Below are 21,861 nucleotides of genomic sequence, written 5' to 3'. Positions count from 1 at the left end.
ATCGATGATTTTAATTTACTTACTTTGCCATTTCACTCAATTGTAAATTGTCATCTTTGTTTGAGTCAAAAATGTTCAATAAAGTCTCAGTATATTCATTCAGTTTTTCCTCAGTAACATTATCTTTTCTTGCTTCTTTCAGGAAATCACCAAGAACCCCTTCATTAAATTGGAAAAATAAACAATTAATTAGTTGGTTAATTTAAACGAAAACAAATTAACAATAACAATCAAGAAAATTTCAAAAAAAACTGAACTTTTCACGATTCTCATTATGAATACATAAAACTGAAAGATCAAACTAAATTTGAGTCAAGTTAATTAGATTAACGATTGTATCCGATAAAAATTTACAATGAGGAACCATTATTATCCATACAGTGTAGTTGATTAACTAATTATCCTTGTAAGACATCGAATCGAGTTGATTGTTACAATTAGTGGGATTTGAAAAGTACAATCTAATTAACTAGCAATCACGAGGCTCCTTACGAGTTTACAACTTTTGGGCATTTTTAGTTGCTGAGATACAGCGTTTTTGAGGCGGAATCCTTTTTATTCAATTTTCATTAATTTGCTCGTAACAAAGAACATGAAAGTCATGAAATCTTTGTGATTTAGATACATGTTGATTTTTTTAATTTGAATCGATGTGACCATCAAATGACCTTGAAAACTTATCCTAACAAAATGACCGGAATGGCCTTGATATTTTAATATGAGAATTGAGTATGTGTGGATTGTGGCATATCGTGAAAGACAAAGGTTGGTACTTGAGGGACTCGTCATCGAAATTTTCAATCAATCACCGACCCTTTATTACAAAGGAGATCTGCAACAGTTATTCAATTAAACTGTAATGTCTCAAGTTCTGCAATAACAACAATCTCTAAACTCATTGGCTAGGGTTAATCATAATATTATCACTATTCTTACCACCATTAGGTTAAGAACGGAAGGTTCCATGATAATCAGATTTCTTCATGTAAATTTCCTATTCAAAGACCGATTTTATCGAAATCTTCCGTTCTTAACCTAATGGTGGTAAGAATAGTGATAATATTATGATTCTATTAATGATTTATTGTTAGCGACTAAAAATACTATAAGTACATGAATTTTCATGATACCGACCTGAACCGTCTCTGAGTAACAGGCCAAAACCCGTCATTGCCCATAGAGCCCCATGTTAAATTCAACTGGGTAGAACTTTTTAATTTTTTGTCCGATTTTGATCAAAATGATCTTAAATTGATTGTAATTAGACAAACAATCAATAATCATTGATTTTATAAGGTCACTTTTAATAGTTTCAAACTATTTACTATTGAAATTAACTATAAAAAGGTTCAATTTTATGATTTAAAAAACTTCGACATATAATAAAGTTTATCACAAGAAAAGTGTGTAAATCGATAAAATAATTTTCTAATCAAATGGATGTCAATGATTAGAGAAAAAGTTGATATTCGAGTTTGAACTGTTTTCTGTTCGCTAGATGGAACTAGCTGCTCGCATTTTCTTTTTCTAATTTAAACTTTGTCTCAAATTAATTTTCTCTCTAATTGTCAACTATGGTCAATTTATTTCTCTTTAAATCATTCTCTATTATACCTCTTTAAATTTTAAGGTAAATACTTTTTTCTCTCTTCAATATGTTTCTAGATTTAAGAATTGGAATGATTATTATTATTTCATGGATTCCATGGGAAAAGTCATGCGCTTATTTGAAATTGGAAAAGAGAGTCGGTTTATCGAAACTTGAATGGACGAGAAAAGAGTTCAAATGTAAAGAGATGTTCCCAGTGGATACATGGAACATGAAGATTACCGATATTAGAACTTTTCAATTTCAATTTTCTCTTTTAATTGTGAATATTAATCATCTTAATTGTGTTTGATTATTTTTCTCTTTCTATTCTTCAAGTGTATTTAGTGATTAACGTGCTCATCATAAGTGTCTCTCAACAGTTTGGTGATATTTTCTCTTGAGTTCCAAAGAAAAGTGTTCATAAGAATTAATCTTAATTTCTACGTAAGTAATTCACCTACAGTTCGTAAGACTCACCCTTGATTATGGGAGAATTAACTGTTTACCCTTTTTTTTTGAGTTCCATTTCGATTATTTTAGATCATCTGATCAAGATAATTAATAGAATTCTTCAAGAAAATGTTCTATTCTTTTCTGATGATATTAAAGTTATAATTTCTTTTTCTTTCTTAATAAAACTCCAAATTCTATTCTATCATTTTCTTTATTTGATCAAGTTCTTGTCTATTATAAACCTTGGAGATTTTCCAACAATCTGAAGAAATGAATTTTATTCATTTTCGATATTAAATATCAACTTTTTCTCCATTATAATTGTTGATATTTCATCTCAATTGAATAATGAATTACCTGTTGTTGTTGTTGTTACCTCAATGGTGATTCATTTATATCTAAATTCTGTTGAATGGAAAAGTGTGGAAGTTTTTCTCTTCTATGAAAATTCATTCAATGGTGTTTATTGAAAATTCTGAAACTAAATCAAAGTTTTTTTCCTTCAAATTGAACTGTCAAGACTTTGTAATTGAAGTGAAAGTGATTCCTCAATAGAATTACAGTTTAATCAATAATTTCAACTCGTAACTGTGTTCATTTAAAAGTAAATACAATTTTCCATCTTTATATCGTTCTATTGCTGTTATTATCATTGTGTTCGAATGGAAGATGATTATTTTGACAGTTAAGGTGAAAATAATATCATCATGAAGCTAAATATCCAACATTCTCTCTCTCTCTCTCCTCCCTGATCAGCTATTTTTTCACTTGCCACTCTGGTGCGTTTCCAATGGAGAGAGAACTTTATTTTTCCACCTTCCCATCTAGACTAATATCATTGGAGTAAATTGTTATACTGTATGTGACCAAAGATGAGACAGAGATGATAATGATGATAATGATACTGAAAGAGGATTAGAGTTACAATTTAGTTTCTTTATGACCGATCAGTGATATAAATACATAAGTAACATCAGAATCGAGAATCTAAATTGATCACCATCATCATTATCATCAGACTAACATTGAAAATGTTTGAGCTTTAATTTTGTATTAACTACAATTTTAACGGTTAAATTGATTGAATATGAGATTAATGATAAATTGTATCGATAATATTGACAGAAAGATGAAGATGAAGATGAAGATGGAGAGGGAACAAAAAAGTTACCTCGTAGCAGAGGAAACAGAGGAAATAGCAAAAGGATAAGATTTGAATGTTAATCTGATGTTGAAGGTGGATAAAGATGAGGATGAGGATGAGGAAGGTGAAGATGTGAATGATAATAAGCAAGTGAAACTGGTGGGAGGTAGAGGGAGGCCAGGATGAGGAAGGTGGTTCACAAGTGTTGACTTGGGAGTGGAAATGATGTTACCCAGTGAATTTATCAAGTGGAACCCACCCCACCCTCTCTCCATTATTACATAACAGTATTAATATTATTTTCCTCTCCTTCCCATGTAATATAATGATGAAAAATTGTCTGACCATTGGAAACTACTAATATAACAATCAACTGATCACAATAATCATCGTAATCATTTATCACTAGTTAATAATTTAGTTTCCTCTCTCTCTTACATTTTAAATTGAGTTTCATGTTTTACTTGTGTTCATTTGATTGATTGATTGTTGTTTCTGCTTCAACTGTTGATTAGTTTTGATTGTTGTTATTTTACAATCAATTAATTGTTTTAATCGCATTCACTAGCAATCACTTTAGTATTTTGTAATATTCAGACAATTTAATCCTAATCAACTGAGAAAATTAATCCTAATGGAAAGTAATCAACTCTAATTATTATCCTTTTCTTTCAATTCTTGTAATTATAATTTTCATCATTTCTTTTTTTGTGTAACAATTAAATCTTTGCTTGATTTAATTCAATTCTTAACATTTAGATAATTAACTTGATCACTTTTTTCTTTGTGTTTATTTGTGTCTCTTAATTGTTACATAAAAAACAATTAAATGATTCTCAATTTATACAACTGAATGTGATTTATGATGATTAGGATTTAATCATTAAGATTGGAAAGTAATTAGATTGATTAACTTGCTTAATTGTGATCACTTTGTTTTTACACGTATTGTGACTGATTAAAAATGTTGATTGTTAATCAACATGTTTAATAATTAACATAACAATTGTTTTTAATTTACCTCATCATCTTAATCACAATTGGAATTGATTGTTTAATAGATTCCCATTCTTAATGGTTATCATTAAATTGCTGCAATTTAAAATTTAAAGTTAATAGTTAAACAATCAAGTAATAAATGACGATAATCAACAAATTTAACAGGAAATTAAACTTCAATCCAATTACAATTCAATTGTAAAATCTCAAATTGAATCAACATTTAGACAGAAAAATTAAAATAACAATTAAGTTGAATAACTAAATCTAAATTGTTGATTCTCATCTGATGATGATAATTAATTACCCAATGTCGTTATTAGTTAATCATGATTATCTTATGAAAAATATCAAAATTGATCATAATAACAATCAAAGTTAGGAAAAGGAAATTAAATCAATCAATTGATTGATGTTTTGATGATGAGCAAAAAACCCTGAGGGTGAAGATGATGATTAAAATGAAGATGGATGAAGATGATAAGACTTATATTGATTGTGGTCATTATTTGATTGTGATAATATTAATCACTTATAATTAATGTAGTTTAATTTGACCAATGTCCATTTGTTATGGTTGTTAAATCAAAAAGGTAACCAAAAAAACACCAAAGTCTTGAGTTATCATCTCAAGCATGATGATTATCATCCTCATCCTCAAGATGATTATCTGTCACTTATCTTCATTTATCTGTGATAAACATTGATGAATGTCCAGTTAGTTGGTCAAGTTTACTGTTAAAGTGTATTAATAATGTATCTTGTTTAACGTTAATTCAAATTAATGGTTTCCTTGTATTAAGTTATGTTTTTTTCATCTTTTTCATAGCAAAAGGATGAGGATGGAGATGATATTTATCATCATCATCATCATCATCTTTTTGCTTAGATTTGTCTTTTTTTGCTCTCATGAAATTTGATACACAAATGATAATGGATTGAGACTGATTCAGATTAATCATCAAGGTGGATTAAGTTGTGATCTGTTTAATTGAAATGGATTTTCATCATTTATTTAATTGTCATGAAACATTAAAAGTATCAAGTGATCAATATTTTTGGTTCATTTTTGTGTTTAAATTGATTAAATTCATTGGTTAACTTGATTATATTGATTTTTTGCCTCTCGATTTGATTACTTTTTGATTAAGGTGATTAATCATTGATACACTTTTATGTTTTATATAATTAATTTTCACTCTTTGATCAACTTTAAGTGTCCTTATTATTATTTAGGGCTAGTTAATTGTTGTTAATCCATCAATGGATGTGTACACATAATCTAATACTTATCGCAATCAATTAATTATTACAATCAATCAGTTAAAGCTGTTTACCTTTTCATTGTTTACATTTTCATTTTGAAAGTGACATCAACAATTAGTTGATTTGCTGTTCATTAATTTAAATTTACATTCAATTGTTTGACTGATTATCTGATTAACTGTTCATTATCAATTATCATTTTGCTGTCACAATTACCATCATCCCTCTTAATTATCTAACAAATTGTGATTGTAAATTAAGTGAGTGAAAAAAAGTCAACATGAAAATGTCATTAACACAATCAAATCAAATCAAATCAAATCAAATCAAATCTAATTTCATTTCTACAAAAACAGTGAATTAGATGAAAATTTCAATGGAATCACAATTAACTATCATGAGGTGAAAGAAAAAATTTCCTCGACAAATCAATCAATTGATTAGATAATTTGATCGTGAAAAATTCTGTTAATGATAATAATCAATAGTGGGTTCAAATTTGAAATTCATCCATTAATTGTATACAGCCATCGACTTTGAGTTTGCAACCACTTTTAATTTACTCGCGCAGTTACTGATAATTAGTCAAAGATAAATCTAATCGGATGGCCATTTGAAAAGATAACACCAGTTGAATGAGATGACATTGATTATTATCTTTGGGTTAACTTAATCTCTCATTGATTATCATTATCGTCGCGAGTAAATTAAAAGTGGTTGCAAACTCAAAGTCGATGGCTGTATATGATTTAAATTGATTCCATTTCATTAAACATTTTCCTCTTTAATACAACTCGATAAAAAGAATAAGAGAAAAAAAGTTCTATCAGGTTCGAAGTTGGATAAATGTTTCAATATTTCTGCTTACCCCCCTTTGACCTTTTTATCAGTTCGAAGAGAAAAAGGAAAAAGTAAAAAAAGTTCTGAATACCTCGAATATGTCACCAGAATATCAAATACTAATAAAAACCAGCCCACTCTCTATAATGGTCACAGGGGTGGAAGGTGAAAAAAGTATCAAAAAAGTTTCGAATCAAATGAAATCAGTTTAACAGCAATTTAACACTCAACATGAAATTATCCTAATAATTGCATGAAACAACAGTGGGTTATCATAAGTCCTGCTCCTCCCACTCTGTATTATCAGAGTCATAAGATCTCAGTTTTTAAAGTATTGAAAGTAAGAACCTAATAAGAAATGAATGAAGTTGATTACAATTTAAATTGTCGTTGAAAACAATGTGAATGAGAAAATGATTTCAATTGAAAACAAAAACAAATCAAAATTGATCATAAATCATTCACTGATTTTTAGTGATAGTTAAACAAATTGTTGTAAAGGAGAGAGGATGGTGACGGCGGAGTGGGTTTCAACATTATTGATTATCAATCATTTTATCCTCCGCTCTGTGTAATCATTAACAGGAGAGAGAGAGCAAAAACTTAACTAATTGTGATCAAATAAATTGTGATTGATATAATATTAGATTTATATAAAAAATCAGAGTTTATCCTTTACCTCCTTATGGTGATGATGATTATCCACCGCCACCATTTACCCACCGCCTCCTCTTTTATCCTCATCAAGATGCTGACGAAGATTTTTCTTGCTAATTTGATCGCTTGGATGAAGATGATGAGGTGAAGAGAGAGAGAGAGAGAGAGAGAGATGTATTAATATCTTGAGGAATCTCTTCCTCTCCCACCCCACCCTCACCTCCTCATGTATTTTTATTATTTCTTACGTTGATTTAACCTGTTTTTTTATTTAGCTTATGATAGCTAAATGTTAGTCCACATGAACGTGATTCTCATTTCCAATGAACTTTTTTTTCATCTTTTTTCATGGTAACTTTTTTCTTCTCTACCTCAATCACAGAACGAGAGAGGAAGAGAAAGAACTTCTCATCTTCATTTTTATCATCATTATTATTTGGCATCTATATTGATGTATCTCTTGATGAAGATCAATAATTTTCTACCTTCATCTCACCCTCATCATCTTACTCCCACTTCCGAGGATATTATTTCATATGTAACTTTGTTTTCTAGATGATAAAAGTTACATTTGAAACTTTTCTTCTTGACTTCTGATACAACAACAATTTACTAATCAATCATTGATTGATCATCATCTCTACCTTTCAGACTGATTAAATTTCTCATCTCTTAACATTGATTATGGTTAATTAATTGATTCCTTTTCTTTTATTTTCTCAATAACAATTTCAGTAAATTTTTCCTGTTAAATTGGTTGATAACTGTTAGAATTTCAATTCCCAATTGAGATTATTAATGATTTAGTCTAAACCAATGACAATATCAATGAATATTGCTTGATTGTTAGACTACGACGATGATTATGATTATCTCCTTTTGATTGTTGACCTTTTTAATCCTCCAATGGATTAAGCTATCAAACTCAACTGACCAGTTGACCGACTGTCTCTTTAACCAACACATGATAAAGATGAATATGATTGGCAATATGATGATACAAAAAGATGAAGATGAAAATAATAATTAAGCTTCGCGATAACTGAATGATAACTTTAATCTTGTGATTATGTTGATTGTCCGTTTTTCTAATCATCACAAACTCACATATTCTTGACCATTATCATTATCATCTTGAACCTGTAAGTTAATGATAACAGTTGAAAATGATTCGATTAAAAATCAAATTAATGTAAATAATAAATACTTAGAACTGGTCATCCTTTGAGATGACCATTAAGTTGTGTTACTTTGTTGCCTGATTGTTGATCTTGTTACCAATTAACTAACTTTACCAAGGTAATTGCAATTATCATCATGAAAAGGTAAACACAACAAACAACAAACAGAGATATAAAGTTTTTATCTTCCAATGGATATAAACTCATGGGGATTATTTCCTGAACTTCATCCTATTGGAACAGATATAACCAATAGAATCTGAAAATGTATCGAAAAAAAAAATTCGAAGAACTTTTTTCTTCTTTCAACCTTTAATTCGTCATTTTTGCGGCCATTTTTATATATATTTTCCCTTTTATTCACATGGGAACATTCATCCTCATCATCTCTCTGGGTTCTTGTTTAGTTTTATTCCTTTTGCTTGATCATCATCATCATCATCTTCATCTTCATCTTGATCCTCTTCCTGTTTTTAGCTGATTTAGTTAAACTGATCACGTCCATATGATAACAATTAATTGGTTCAACTTTCTTAGTCCATTGGTACAAATCATAATGATAATACAAACCTTAAATACGTTTCAATCAACATCATCTTCATCGACTAATCATCCTCATCTTTTTTTATTATAACCAACATCATCATCTTGTCGTAACAATCAACTCAAATATAATCAGTCAATACAATTACATTGCAATTGTTACAATGCACAGAAAGTAAATCAATTAACAAACAATATATAGTTAGTAGCCTTTAGGCTAAGAGCTGAAGATGATTAAGGTTGAGAGGAGGTTGATGATGGTGATGATGATGATGATGATGATAGTTTGATTAACTAACTAGCTAATCAAGTCACATTGGGACCTGACATTGAATTTGGATTGAATAACCTTGGATGATGAAAGTAAATTAATCCATCTCAATAAGTGATTACTGTCCATTGATTACTGTTCATTGTTGATGATTATCATGATTAAAACCAAATGGTTACAATTGTTTGTTGAATTGATTAGATTAACATTTTGGGAGTAAGATTAACACAATCAATTAAATTGTTAAAACCGTTAATGAGCTTAATCATGTTGTATTATCATTAGTTTTCATTAGCTGATCAACAACAGTAACAACAATCAATTCACTAATCAAGACAATCAAGACAAATGTAAATATTTGAATTTAAACTTTTTTTTCTTCTCCTTTTGTTTTGATTCATTAACTTTTATTTACAATCAAATTGTTTATAATTCATAACAATCAGTGTTGATCAAACTGCTTCATCATCAACATTGTTTCATCTACATGATTCAATTGAACATTAATTGTCACTCTGAATGTTGATTACTCATGAATTGCATGATTGCTTATGATTTTCAATGTGATTCATGAAAACTGTTTTTATCCAGCTTGATATTTGTTTCTCACTCTCACCATCTTCCCAATCTTCATCTTCCTCCTCTCCATCATCTCTTATTGAATAACTGTCAATCTGTGTACGACATGATTGAATTGAGTAACAAGCTGATTCATAAACTTTTTTTTGTTCTTTTCATCATCTTTCATCTTCATCTTTCTCTTTCTTTCTTTTCTCTCTTATTAAAATCCTCAAAGGATTTGCTTCTCTTCCGTTTCCTATTTACCTAATCATCCTTTCTTGATAAACTTTCATTCTCACTGATATTGTATTACTCGTCTTCCAAAAGACCCGAACATGATTAATTCTGCTTCTTAATTGCTTAATCAAACTTGTTAGATGAACAGTAATTTCTTAGTGTTCATGAATCTCAATTGTAATCTCAACGATACATGATGATAATAATCTGCTTCTATTTAGTAATCAAATATTACATTTCTAGTCCATGCTGATGATTAATAAACTTTGACTACTTTAAATTGAATTGATCACTCGATTTCTGAGCAATTAACTGACCCATGAGACTGATTACAAGTTAATTTACCTTTTCCACTGACCATTAACTTATTTGTCTATTTATGTTACAGACCAGAAATGCAACTCGACAACTAGAACTCACCCAGGAAATTTATCGTAAATGACCTCGAATAAAATTCATTCAACTTTTCGCATTTAAATATTTTTCTAAACTTTCTTACAACTTTTTCAGTAAATTTTACTACACAAAATGAACTATTCACACTTTCTAATTGGACTAATTCATCTAATGGTAAGTTACTGTTATTTCAATTTCTTTTACCATGATTATCAAAAGTAATGAGAAGAACTAGTTGTTCTATTCGAACTTTTAATATTTTCGAACATTCATAAATCTATTCAATGACCAGATTCGATTTTGCTAAACTGAGTTCGAAATGAATCAAATAATTATTCGAGACACAAGATAATCATCTATAACCTAAATTTGTCGTTGATCAAGTTCATGATAAGTAATAAGTAATCAAGCAAATCAGAATTTAATTGAATTAAGCTTGACTGAAATAGAATAACAATTTAAATTTTCCTCGATAAAAGTTTAATTGAACAATGATTTATAATTACAAATCGTATCTCTTTTCTTGCATTTACTAGATTCTTGAATAATTCTGTAATAATTTCAACTTAAATTATTTTGGTTAACTGTTTCTATTCATTAATTGTTGAAAATAACTTAATTGAAATAATCAAGATAATAATAATAGAAAAGTTCTAATAATCTATTGTTGATTCTTGGGTTCTAGATACATTTGACTGAAGGGGAAAAAGGTGAGAAAGGCGACCAAGGTCCACAAGGACTTCCTGGCCCTCCGGGATTAAGGGTAAGAGATTATTAATTGATTGAAAGAATTTGAAAAATTCTGTATAACATGAGATTGAATTTTCAGGGGAAAGACGGGAGAAAAGGTTTAGATGGGCCCCCAGGCCCACCAGGACCTCCAGGATCATTATCGAGGTTTGATGAGTGGACTTTGAGTGATTCGATTTATCAAAGTGTAAGAATTGACTGAAATTCTAGTTCTAGTGTAATCAAGATATTTTTTCTTTGTAGGGATCGGGAGTCGTGGGCCCTCCAGGTCCGATGGGCCGAAGTGGTCAAAAGGGCGAAAGAGGAGATAAAGGTGATTCAGGGAAAAAGGGAGATTCTGGTCATCGGGGAGGTAAAGGATCCAAGGGTGATATTGGAGATTCGGGGCCTAAAGGACCGATTGGCTTAGATGGAGCAAAAGGAGAAAAGGCAAACTTTAAAGGATAATTAGTCCAATTAATTAACGACAAACTTTTATAATCACAGGGAGAACCAGGCGGATGTCAACAAGCAGTTGCACTTCGACATCCACATAGATTTGAAATTGATGATCCTCAGGATACTGAAGAGTATTCATATTCAGTAGTTGGACCAAAAGGGGACATTGGTCAGTTTTAACTAAGTCGGTTTTGGTTTTAGTGGTCAATTTCAATAAAATTTTAACAATTTCATCAGGTGAACCAGGAATTATCGGCCCTCCAGGCCCTCGCGGAGAAAAGGGTGATCAAGGTATCGAAGGTCCAATTGGTCCTAAGGGACTTAAAGGGGATCAAGGAGAAAGAGGTCCAATTGGCCCTCCTGGAATAGTTGTTGATGGAAAGGGAATATTGATTAAGGTAGAAACTTGATTCTCTTATTATCTAATCAAATTATCTTAAGATTAACTGATTAAAATTATTTTAACAGGGCGAAAGAGGGAGCAAAGGTGAAAGAGGTCGAAGAGGTGAGCAAATTTCAACACTTTAAGTTGTGTTTATTTAATTTATTATCCATGTTCTTATTTCAGGTAAAAAAGGACTACCAGGGACATCGGGAGCTCCTGGATTACCTGGTTTGGTTAATTTAACACAAATTTGGGTAAGTTTATGCTCAATTCAATTGATTAATCGAGTAAAAATTAAGCAATAATTATTTAATTTTCTTTTCTTTCTAGAGTCAAATTGAGGTTCGTTTTTAATTTGTTGTGTAACTTGAAATTTAAGATTTCATTTGAATTTCTAGCAAAAAATTGATCAGAAACAAATAAATATTGATCAAATTGTCCATGGACTTAAAGGAGAAAAAGGAGATCCGGGCTTACCAGGCACCTCTGGGCTAGTTCATAGAGAGGTAGGTTTTTAGTTTCGATTTTGTTTATTAAATAACTGATTTTTTCACTTAGAACTTTGTTGTTTCATGTCTTGAAGAATTTCATATGATCTATTTTCTATTTTAACTCGAAATTCAGGACGGTATCGTTTATATTACCGGCCCGCGAGGAGAAATCGGCCCACCAGGTAAGCCTGGAATGGACGGTTTTCCAGGTGAACCTGGTGAACGAGGTATTCAGGGTATTGATGGTCAAAAAGGGGACAAGGTAATTAGTGTATTCACATATTCAAGTATCATGTTAATCCATGAATTTATTTTCTAAGGGCAAGTTTATTTAGTATTAATGTCTACCTTACTCTCACAGGGTGAACAAGGTCCCATAGGCCCACCCGGAAGTATAGACAACTTGGAATCTGTTTTGAAATCGATGAATATAAATCAGGCTATACAATCAGGTAATTCAGCTGGTTTGCGTGTTTTTCTGTTGATTAAGATTTTAAAACATCAATTTTATTAACCAGCATCTAGTTCAGGGCCCTGGTCTTCCTGGTCCTCGGACCCCTGGCACTGGTCATCCTGGGCCCAGGGCCACCAGGGAAGAGTTTCAGGGCTTACCTGGCCCTGGTCCTCACCACCAAGTGAATTTGATTTATCGTGGCTGGAAAATACTAAGTGGCCCAAAGGTTAGATACTAATTGTTGTTAACAATCAATTGAAAGTTCATTTTTCCTCTCACTTTTTATCAGAAATGAATCGAGATTTAAAAGATCTAAAATCTTCCATCAAACAAGCATCAGGTAAGTAAAAAGCTCTCGATGCGAAAATTCATCGAACATTCCCTTCATTCCATTTTAAGAATCGATCAGAGGCCCACCAGGTCCTCCGGGTCCTCCAGGTCCCCCAGGTCAAACTGGACAATACGAATCACAAGGCGATAAACCAAATGTCATTCCAGGAGTGAGTAGTTAATGTGACCTTTACCAAACGATTTCTAATCTATTGTATCTAAATGAGATCAGGCGGTTATCGTAAAAGACATGGCCTCTTTGCGACGAATGACTTCGATCAATTCTGTTGGAACACTCTGTTTCATCATAGACGAACAAGCGCTCTTAGTCCGAGTCAATGGTGGATGGCAATACGTTTCGGTTAGTCGACATTGGAAAGAGAATTAAACATTTCAATTAAATTGTTTCTCGATTACTTTTCAGCTTGGATCGATGGTCGAAGCAGAAACTGAAAACGTCCAGGTAACGGTAAATCAGAAGAGAGAAAAATGAGCTTATCTAACCTAATTTTATTCTTTCTCTCAGGTCACATCTCCTTTGGTCACTTATAAGCCGAAATTTGATCAAACATTAGACGATAGGATTGAAAAGGTTACTTTGTCTCGAATTAATTTGATTTAAACTATTCTCATTATAATATTTGCCCACTTTGAATTTAGACCCAAAAGAAACTTCGAATGGCAGCTTTAAATCAACCTTATTCGGGGGATATGCAAGGAATTCGTGGTGTTGACTATGAATGCTATCGACAATCTCGCCGATATAATATAAAGGGCACCTTCAGGGCATTTTTAGCTTCTCGATTACAAAACCTCGACAGTATCGTTCGTATACAAGATGCAAAACTACCGATCGTAAATTTGAAAGTAAATTGAGTCAAAGTTCCTGAAATAACAAAATAATAACATTTTCGACTTATTTTTGTACAGGGTGAGGTTCTTTTCAATTCTTGGCGTGACTTGTTCATCGGATCAGGTGGACCTTTCCTATTTCCTTCGAGAATCTATTCGTTTGATGGTCGAAGCGTTCTCGCCGACAGTATATGGTAAGTAATCTTTTTCATTTATTATTGAATTTAAATTGAACTTAAAGTTGACCCTTTTAATTCAACCACAGGCCACAAAAGCTCATTTGGCACGGAGCTGATAAACTAGGTGCTCGAGACGTGGACTCTTATTGTGACGCTTGGCACTCAAATAGTCAACAAAAGTTTGGATTTGCAAGCTCCTTATTACATGGAAAACTATTGGACCAAAAAAAGGTCCAATGTTCAAATCAGTTGATTGTACTTTGCGTCGAAGCAACAAGTCAAGAAGATTATCAAATGACTCGAGATAAACGAGATATTGATATGTACGAGGAGAACGATCATCATTTAGCTGAGAGTGTATTTGATTAATCACTTTATTAACTTTTCAAAATCATCCTTTTCCAATCAACTAATTGAAATATAATCTGAAAAGCAATAAACTCCTTCCTTTGATACATAAAAAAAGCTAATTTGTCACATTAACTTATCGTTTTGATAAGTTAATTGGATTATTTTGTTTACCAAATTCTTAATTATTAATTTTCAACGATTACTCGTTTTGCATCAACACCTCAGTTTCCATCATGAAATAGTACCAGAAATATTTATGTGGATCTTTTTTCCCATTCATCCTTGGAATAACTCGTTACATGGTTGAATGTTATTTCCTAGTAACTTCCCTGGATAAATATTATTCAATCGTCTATCCATTGGAATCAAACAGAATAACTGAACAACCATTGGTCAAAATATTTGCGATCAATTTAATCGTATCGATTATCTTTGCCATTCCAGCAGCAATTCCCTTCAAGGTTTGTCCATCCTCCGGATCGATCCAAATGGTTAACTATTACATATTCATGGTGGTTTGGAATGGATTGATCATGCTTATCATTCCAGCTTCCACCGAGATTTTTCTTGGAATAAGAATGATCATTGAGATTCGACAAATGTTAGTTATCAGCCCATCGAATATGAAATTTTCACCCGTCAAGCTGATTCTCATTATTCTAACAACAATTGTCATTCGAGTCGCTCTCCAAGGACCATTAACTTATCAAAGTATCTTCAATGTGATTGATTCTTCAGCCATGATTTACTGTTCATCGGATGAATACTTCAAGGTCTCCGGGTGGGTATCGCTTTTCACTCCAATATACAGCATCTTGTTCTGGCTGGTTAATAGATCAAAATTTTCGTCCTCTCAAATTCAGTTCAATGTTTTATTCATAATTTTATTGGAATTTATATTTATAATAATTTGGTGTCAACACTTTAATTGTCAAGCTGATCAAATATTCAGCTTATTATTGTTAAGAAGAGAAATAAAAATAAACATCATTTTATCAATTAACTAACTAATTAGGTTATATTATCGCTTTTCCAATAATCTACTTTCCAATAATTTTCTTACTCTTCCATTGAAATATCATATTTACATCAAATGATTTCGCTTCTTCTTCTTATTTCTATGAACAATCATATTAGTTTATAACATAGGCAAAGGTGAGAGGTAAAATTTAATCTAACCTTTTACCTGTTACTTTGCTATCTTTTTTAGGACGTTTTTAAAGTAAATACCCTTTATGTAAATGTTGATTTGTAAGTTTAATTATCATTGGTTAAATTGTCATCACAATCGTCTTGATTAATTTTATCTTCTCTCGTATTATTATGTTAGTGTCAACACAATTTCACCAATGATAATCTGTCAACAATCATATTGATCAAGTGTCACCTCCAATTTGGACAATTAGGAGTTAATTTAGTAAATTATTACAATTGTTTCTTCATTTTTTCTTATTAACCATAATTAACATTTGATCAACAATTAACTCAAAGGAATACAAAGTTTCATCAATGGACATTTGAATCTATTAATTGTTGCATTTTTGTTATAAAAAAACTAATTTCGTTTCAACAATTTAAATTGTTCCTTTGGATTTATTGAGATATTCCAGTGCAATAACAGTAGTAAACGAAAACGCTCTTTATATTCATTTTTCTAAGCTTAAGGTTCAATTTCCTGTTTTAAAAAATTCGACGATAACAAAGTTTATCACAAGAAAAACTTGTAAATCGATAAAATAATTTTCTAATCAAATGGATGTCAATGATTAGAGAAAAAGTTTATATTCGAGTTTAAACTGTTTTCTGTTCGCTAGATGGAACTAGTTGATCGCATTTTCTTTTTCTAATTGAAATTTTGTCTCAAATTAACTTTCTCTTTAATTGTTAACTATGATCAATTTATTTCTCTTTAAATCATTTTCTATTACCATAATCATAACTCTTTTAATTTTAGGGTAAATACTTTTTCCTCTCTCCAATATGTTTCTAGATTTAAGAATTTGAATGATTATTACTATTTCATGGATTTCATGGGAAAAGTCATGCGCTTATTTGGAAAAGAGAGTCGGTTGATCAAAACTTGAATGGACGAGAAAAGAGTTCAAATGTAAAGAGATGTTCCCAGTGGATACATGGAACATGAAAATTACCGATATTAGAACTTTTCAATTTCAATTTTCTCTTTTAATTGTGAATATTAATCATCTTAATTGTGTTTGATTATTTTTCTCTTTCTATTCTTCTAGTGAATTTAGTGATTAACGTGCTCATCATAAGTGTCTCTCAGCAGTTTGGTGATATTTTCTCTTGAGTTCCAAAGAAAAGTGTTCATAAGAATTAATCTTAATTTCTACGTAAGTAATTCACCTAAAGTTCGTAAGAGTCACCCTTGATTATTGGAGAATTAACTGTTTACCCTTTTTTATGAGTTCCATTTCGATTATCTCAGACCATATAATCAAGATAATTGATAGAATTCCCCAAGAAAATGTTCTATTCTTTTCTGATGATATTAAAGTTATAATTTCTTTTTCTTTCTTAGTAAAACTCCAAATCTTATTATATTATTTTCTTTATTTGATCAAGTTCTTGTCTACTATAAACCTTAGAGATTTTCAGAAAATCTGAAGAAATGAATTTTATTCATTTTCGATATTAAATATCAACTTTTTTTCCATTATAATTGTTGATATTTCATCTCAGTTGAATAATGAATTACCTGTTGTTGTTGTTTTTACCTCAATGGTGATTCATTTATATCTAAATTCTATTGAATGGAAAAGTGTGGAAGTTTTTTTCTCTTCTATGAAAATTCATTCAATGGTGTTTGTTGGAAATTCTGAAACTGAATCAAAGTTTTTTTTCCTTCAAATTGAACTGTCAAGACTTTGTAATTGAAGTGAAAGTGATTCCTCAATAGAATTACAGTTTAATCAATAATTTCAACTCGTAACTGTGTTCATTTAAAAGTAAATACAATTTTCCATCTTTATATCGTTCTATTGCTGTTATTATCATTGTGTTCGAATGGAAGATGATTATTTTGACAGTTAAGGTGAAAATAATATCATCATGAAGCTAAATATCCAACATTCTCTCTCTCTCCTCCCTGATCAGCTATTTTTTCACTTGCCACTCTGGTGCGTTTCCAATGGAGAGAGAACTTTATTTTTCCACCTTCCCATCTAGACTAATATCATTGGAGTAAATTGTTATACTGTATGTGACCAAAGATGAGACAGAGATGATAATGATGATAATGATACTGAAAGAGGATTAGAGTTACAATTTAGTTTCTTTATGACCGATCAGTGATATAAATACATAAGTAACATCAGAATCTAGAATCTAAATTGATCACCATCATCATTATCATCAGACTAACATTGAAAATGTTTGAGCTTTAATTTTGTATTAACTACAATTTTAACGGTTAAATTGATTGAATATGAGATTAATGATAAATTGTATCGATAATATTGACAGAAAGATGAAGATGAAGATGAAGATGGAGAGGGAACAAAAAAGTTACCTCGTAGCAGAGGAAACAGAGGAAATAGCAAAAGGATAAGATTTGAATGTTAATCTGATGTTGAAGGTGGATAAAGATGAGGATGAGGATGAGGAAGGTGAAGATGTGAATGATAATAAGCAAGTGAAACTGGTGGGAGGTAGAGGGAGGCCAGGATGAGGAAGGTGGTTCACAAGTGTTGACTTGGGAGTGGAAATGATGTTACCCAGTGAATTTATCAAGTGGAACCCACCCCACCCTCTCTCCATTATTACATAACAGTATTAATATTATTTTCCTCTCCTTCCCATGTAATATAATGATGAAAAATTGTCTGACCATTGGAAACTACTAATATAACAATCAACTGATCACAATAATCATCGTAATCATTTATCACTAGTTAATAATTTAGTTTCCTCTCTCTCTTACATTTTAAATTGAGTTTCATGTTTTACTTGTGTTCATTTGATTGATTGATTGTTGTTTCTGCTTCAACTGTTGATTAGTTTTGATTGTTGTTATTTTACAATCAATTAATTGTTTTAATCGCATTCACTAGCAATCACTTTAGTATTTTGTAATATTCAGACAATTTAATCCTAATCAACTGAGAAAATTAATCCTAATGGAAAGTAATCAACTCTAATTATTATCCTTTTCTTTCAATTCTTGTAATTATAATTTTCATCATTTCTTTTTTTGTGTAACAATTAAATCTTTGCTTGATTTAATTCAATTCTTAACATTTAGATAATTAACTTGATCACTTTTTTCTTTGTGTTTATTTGTGTCTCTTAATTGTTACATAAAAAACAATTAAATGATTCTCAATTTATACAACTGAATGTGATTTATGATGATTAGGATTTAATCATTAAGATTGGAAAGTAATTAGATTGATTAACTTGCTTAATTGTGATCACTTTGTTTTTACACGTATTGTGACTGATTAAAAATGTTGATTGTTAATCAACATGTTTAACAATTAACATAACAATTGATTTTTATTTCCTCATCATCTTAATCACAATTGGAATTGAAAGTTGATTGTTTAATAGATTCCCATTCTTAATGGTTATCATTAAATTGCTGCAATTTAAAATTTAAAGTTAATAGTTAAACAATCAAGTAATAAATGACGATAATCAACAAATTTAACAGGAAATTAAACTTCAATTCAATTACAATTCAATTGTAAAATCTCAAATTGAATCAACATTTAGACAGAAAAATTAAAATAACAATTAAGTTGAATAACTAAATCTAAATTGCTGATTCTCATCTGATGATGATAATTAATTACCCAATGTCGTTATTAGTTAATCATGATTATCTTATGAAAAATATCAAAATTGATTATAATAACAATCAAAGTTAGGAAAAGGAAATCAAATCAATCAATTGATTGATGTTTTGATGATGAGCAAAAAACCCTGAGGGTGAAGATGATGATTAAAATGAAGATGGATGAAGATGATAAGACTTATATTGATTGTGGTCATTATTTGATTGTGATAATATTAATCACTTATAATTAATGTAGTTTAATTTGACCAATGTCCATTTGTTATGGTTGTTAAATCAAAAAGGTAACCAAAAAAACACCAAAGTCTTGAGTTATCATCTCAAGCATGATGATTATCATCCTCATCCTCAAGATGATTATCTGTCACTTATCTTCATTTATCTGTGATAAACATTGATGAATGTCCAGTTAGTTGGTCAAGTTTACTGTTAAAGTGTATTAATAATGTATCTTGTTTAACGTTAATTCAAATTAATGGTTTCCTTGTATTAAGTTATGTTTTTTTCATCTTTTTCATAGCAAAAGGATGAGGATGGAGATGAAGATGAAGAGGATGCGGATGATATTTATCATCATCATCTTTTTGCTTAGATTTGTCTTTTTTTGCTCTCATGAAATTTGATACACAAATGATAATGGATTGAGACTGATTCAGATTAATCATCAAGGTGGATTAAGTTGTGATCTGTTTAATTGAAATGGATTTTCATCATTTATTTAATTGTCATGAAACATTAACAGTATCAAGTGATCAATATTTTTGGTTCATTTTTGTGTTTAAATTGATTTAATTCATTGGTTAACTTGATTATATTGATTTTTTGCCTCTCGATTTGATTACTTTTTGATTAAGGTGATTAATCATTGATACACTTTTATGTTTTATATAATTAATTTTCACTCTTTGATCAACTTTAAGTGTCCTTATTATTATTTAGGGCTAGTTAATTGTTGTTAATCCATCAATGGATGTGTACACATAATCTAATACTTATCGCAATCAATTAATTATTACAATCAATCAGTTAAAGCTGTTTACCTTTTCATTGTTTACATTTTCATTTTGAAAGTGACATCAACAATTAGTTGATTTGCTGTTCATTAATTTAAATTTACGTTCAATTGTTTGACTGATTATTTGATTAACTGTTCATTATCAATTATCATTTTGCTGTCACAATTAACAATCATCCCTCTTAATTATCTAACAAATTGTGATTGTAAATTAAGTGAGAAAAAAAAGTCAACATGAAAATGTCATTAACACAATCAAATCAAATCAAATCTAATTTCATTTCTACAAAAACAATGAATTAGATGAAAATTTCAATGGAATCACAATTAACTATCAAGAGGTGAAAGAAAAAATTTCCTCGACAAATCAATCAATTGATTAGATAATTTGATTGTGAAAAATTCTGTTAATGATAATAATCAATTATGGGTTCGAATTTGAAATTCATCCATTAATTGCATATATGATTTAAATTGATTCCATTTCATTAAACATTTTCCTCTTTAATACAACTCGAAAAAAAGAATAAGAGAAAAAAAAGTTCTATCAGGTTCGAAGTTGGATAAATGTTCTAATATTTCTGCTTATTCCCCTTTGACCTTTTTACCAGTTCGAAGAGAAAAAGGAAAAAGTAAAAAAAGTTCTGAATACCTCGAATATGTCACCAGAATATCAAATACTAATAAAAACCAGCTCACTCTCTATAACGGTCAGAGGGGTGGAAGGTGAAAAAAGTATCAAAAAAGTTTCGAATCAAATGAAATCATTTTAACAGCAATTTAACACTCAACATGAAATTATCCTAATAATTGCATGGGAAACAGCTTGGTGGGTTATCATAAGTCCCGCTCCCACTCCCACTCTGTATTATCAGAGTCATAAGATCTCAGTTTTTAAAGTATTGAAAGTATGAACCTAATAAGAAATGAATGAAGTTGATTACAATTTAAATTGTCGTTGAAAACAATGTGAATGAGAAAATGATTTCAATTGAAAACAAAAACAAATCAAAATTGGTCATAAATCATTCACTGATTTTTAGTGATAGTTAAACAAATTGTTGTAAAGGAGGGAGGATGAAGGTGACGGCGGAGTGGGTTTCAACATTATTGATTATCAATCATTTTATCCTCCGCTCTGTGTAATCATTAACAGAGAGAGAGAGAGAGAGAGAGAGAGAGAGAGAGAGAGAGAGAGCAAAAACAAAACTAATTGTGATCAAATAAATTGTGACTGATATAATATTAGATTTATATAAAAAATCAGAGTTTATCCTTTACCTCCTTATGGTGATGATGATTATCCACCGCCACCATTTACCCACCGCCTCCTCTTTTTATCCTCATCAAGATGCTGACGAAGATTTTTCTTGCTAATTTGATCGCTTGGATGAAGATGATGAGGTAGAGAGAGAGAGAGAGATGTATCTTTCCTATCTTGAGGAATCTCTTCCTCTCCCACCCCACCCTCACCTCCTCATGTATTTTTATTATTTCTTACGTTGATTTAACCTGTTTTTTTATTTAGCTTATGATAGCTAAATGTTAGTCCACATGAACGTGATTCACATTTCCAATGAACTTTTTTTTTTCATCTTTTTTCATGGTAACTTTTTTCTTCTCTACCTCAATCACAGAACGAGAGAGGAAGAGAAAGA

General features: G+C 30.5%; 3 protein-coding genes across 5 annotated transcripts in view; all 3 read left to right on the top strand.

Moving 5' to 3' along the window:
• Positions 1–1,008: 1,008 nt before the first annotated feature.
• LOC128396332 (collagen alpha-2(I) chain-like) lies at positions 1,009–11,704 on the top strand. 3 transcript variants are annotated; one of them, XR_008326793.1, is made up of 6 exons: positions 1,543–2,035; positions 10,132–10,313; positions 10,825–10,902; positions 10,969–11,076; positions 11,133–11,496; positions 11,565–11,704. XR_008326793.1 is itself a non-coding variant. In XM_053357053.1 (5 exons), the coding sequence occupies exons 2-5, from the start codon at positions 10,272–10,274 to the stop codon at positions 11,334–11,336; spliced, it is 432 nt and encodes a 143-aa protein (XP_053213028.1). In that variant the 5' UTR covers positions 1,009–2,035; positions 10,254–10,271; the 3' UTR covers positions 11,337–11,607. The 3 variants fall into 3 exon arrangements, 2 of the variants coding, with proteins under 2 accessions (XP_053213028.1, XP_053212913.1); XM_053357053.1 differs by having other exon boundaries at positions 1,009–2,035; positions 10,254–10,313; positions 11,133–11,607; XM_053356938.1 differs by having other exon boundaries at positions 11,133–11,604.
• On the top strand, positions 11,390–15,386 carry LOC128397315 (collagen alpha-1(XV) chain-like). The gene is made up of 17 exons (XM_053358034.1): positions 11,390–11,402; positions 11,460–11,725; positions 11,796–11,832; positions 11,896–11,966; positions 12,043–12,054; positions 12,111–12,218; positions 12,337–12,465; positions 12,565–12,655; positions 12,722–12,780; positions 12,889–12,997; positions 13,057–13,157; positions 13,220–13,348; positions 13,412–13,450; positions 13,514–13,579; positions 13,648–13,854; positions 13,918–14,033; positions 14,105–15,386. Exons 1-17 carry the CDS (start codon positions 11,390–11,392, stop codon positions 14,385–14,387), a joined length of 1,836 nt encoding a protein of 611 aa, XP_053214009.1. The 3' UTR covers positions 14,388–15,386.
• LOC128397305 (chaoptin-like) overlaps positions 14,879–21,861 on the top strand; it is a 19,664-nt gene continuing 12,681 nt past the window's right edge. Inside the window, 1 exon segment of the mRNA XM_053358023.1 lies at positions 14,879–15,142. Within this exon segment, the coding sequence (XP_053213998.1) occupies positions 14,879–15,142 (264 nt within the window).

The sequence above is a fragment of the Panonychus citri genome, unplaced genomic scaffold (assembly GCF_014898815.1).
Source record: "Panonychus citri isolate SS breed McGregor unplaced genomic scaffold, ASM1489881v1 Contig00001, whole genome shotgun sequence".
Lineage (NCBI taxonomy): Eukaryota > Metazoa > Arthropoda > Arachnida > Trombidiformes > Tetranychidae > Panonychus > Panonychus citri.
The sequence above is the reverse complement of the archived record's forward strand: the minus strand, read 5'-3'. Positions and strand labels throughout refer to the sequence as shown.

Excerpts from the sequence above, each read along its gene's own strand:
- LOC128396332 (XM_053357053.1), top strand. The coding sequence starts at position 10,272 with ATGAACTATTCACACTTTCTAATTGGACTAATTCATCTAATG. Across the intron at positions 10,314-10,824 it reads TTGGACTAATTCATCTAATG|ATACATTTGACTGAAGGGGA; the intron begins GTAAGTTACTGT and ends CTTGGGTTCTAG. Across the intron at positions 10,903-10,968 it reads CTGGCCCTCCGGGATTAAGG|GGGAAAGACGGGAGAAAAGG; the intron begins GTAAGAGATTAT and ends TTGAATTTTCAG.
- LOC128397315 (XM_053358034.1), top strand. Across the intron at positions 12,998-13,056 it reads TTCCATCAAACAAGCATCAG|AATCGATCAGAGGCCCACCA; the intron begins GTAAGTAAAAAG and ends TTCCATTTTAAG. Across the intron at positions 13,580-13,647 it reads TAGACGATAGGATTGAAAAG|ACCCAAAAGAAACTTCGAAT; the intron begins GTTACTTTGTCT and ends CTTTGAATTTAG.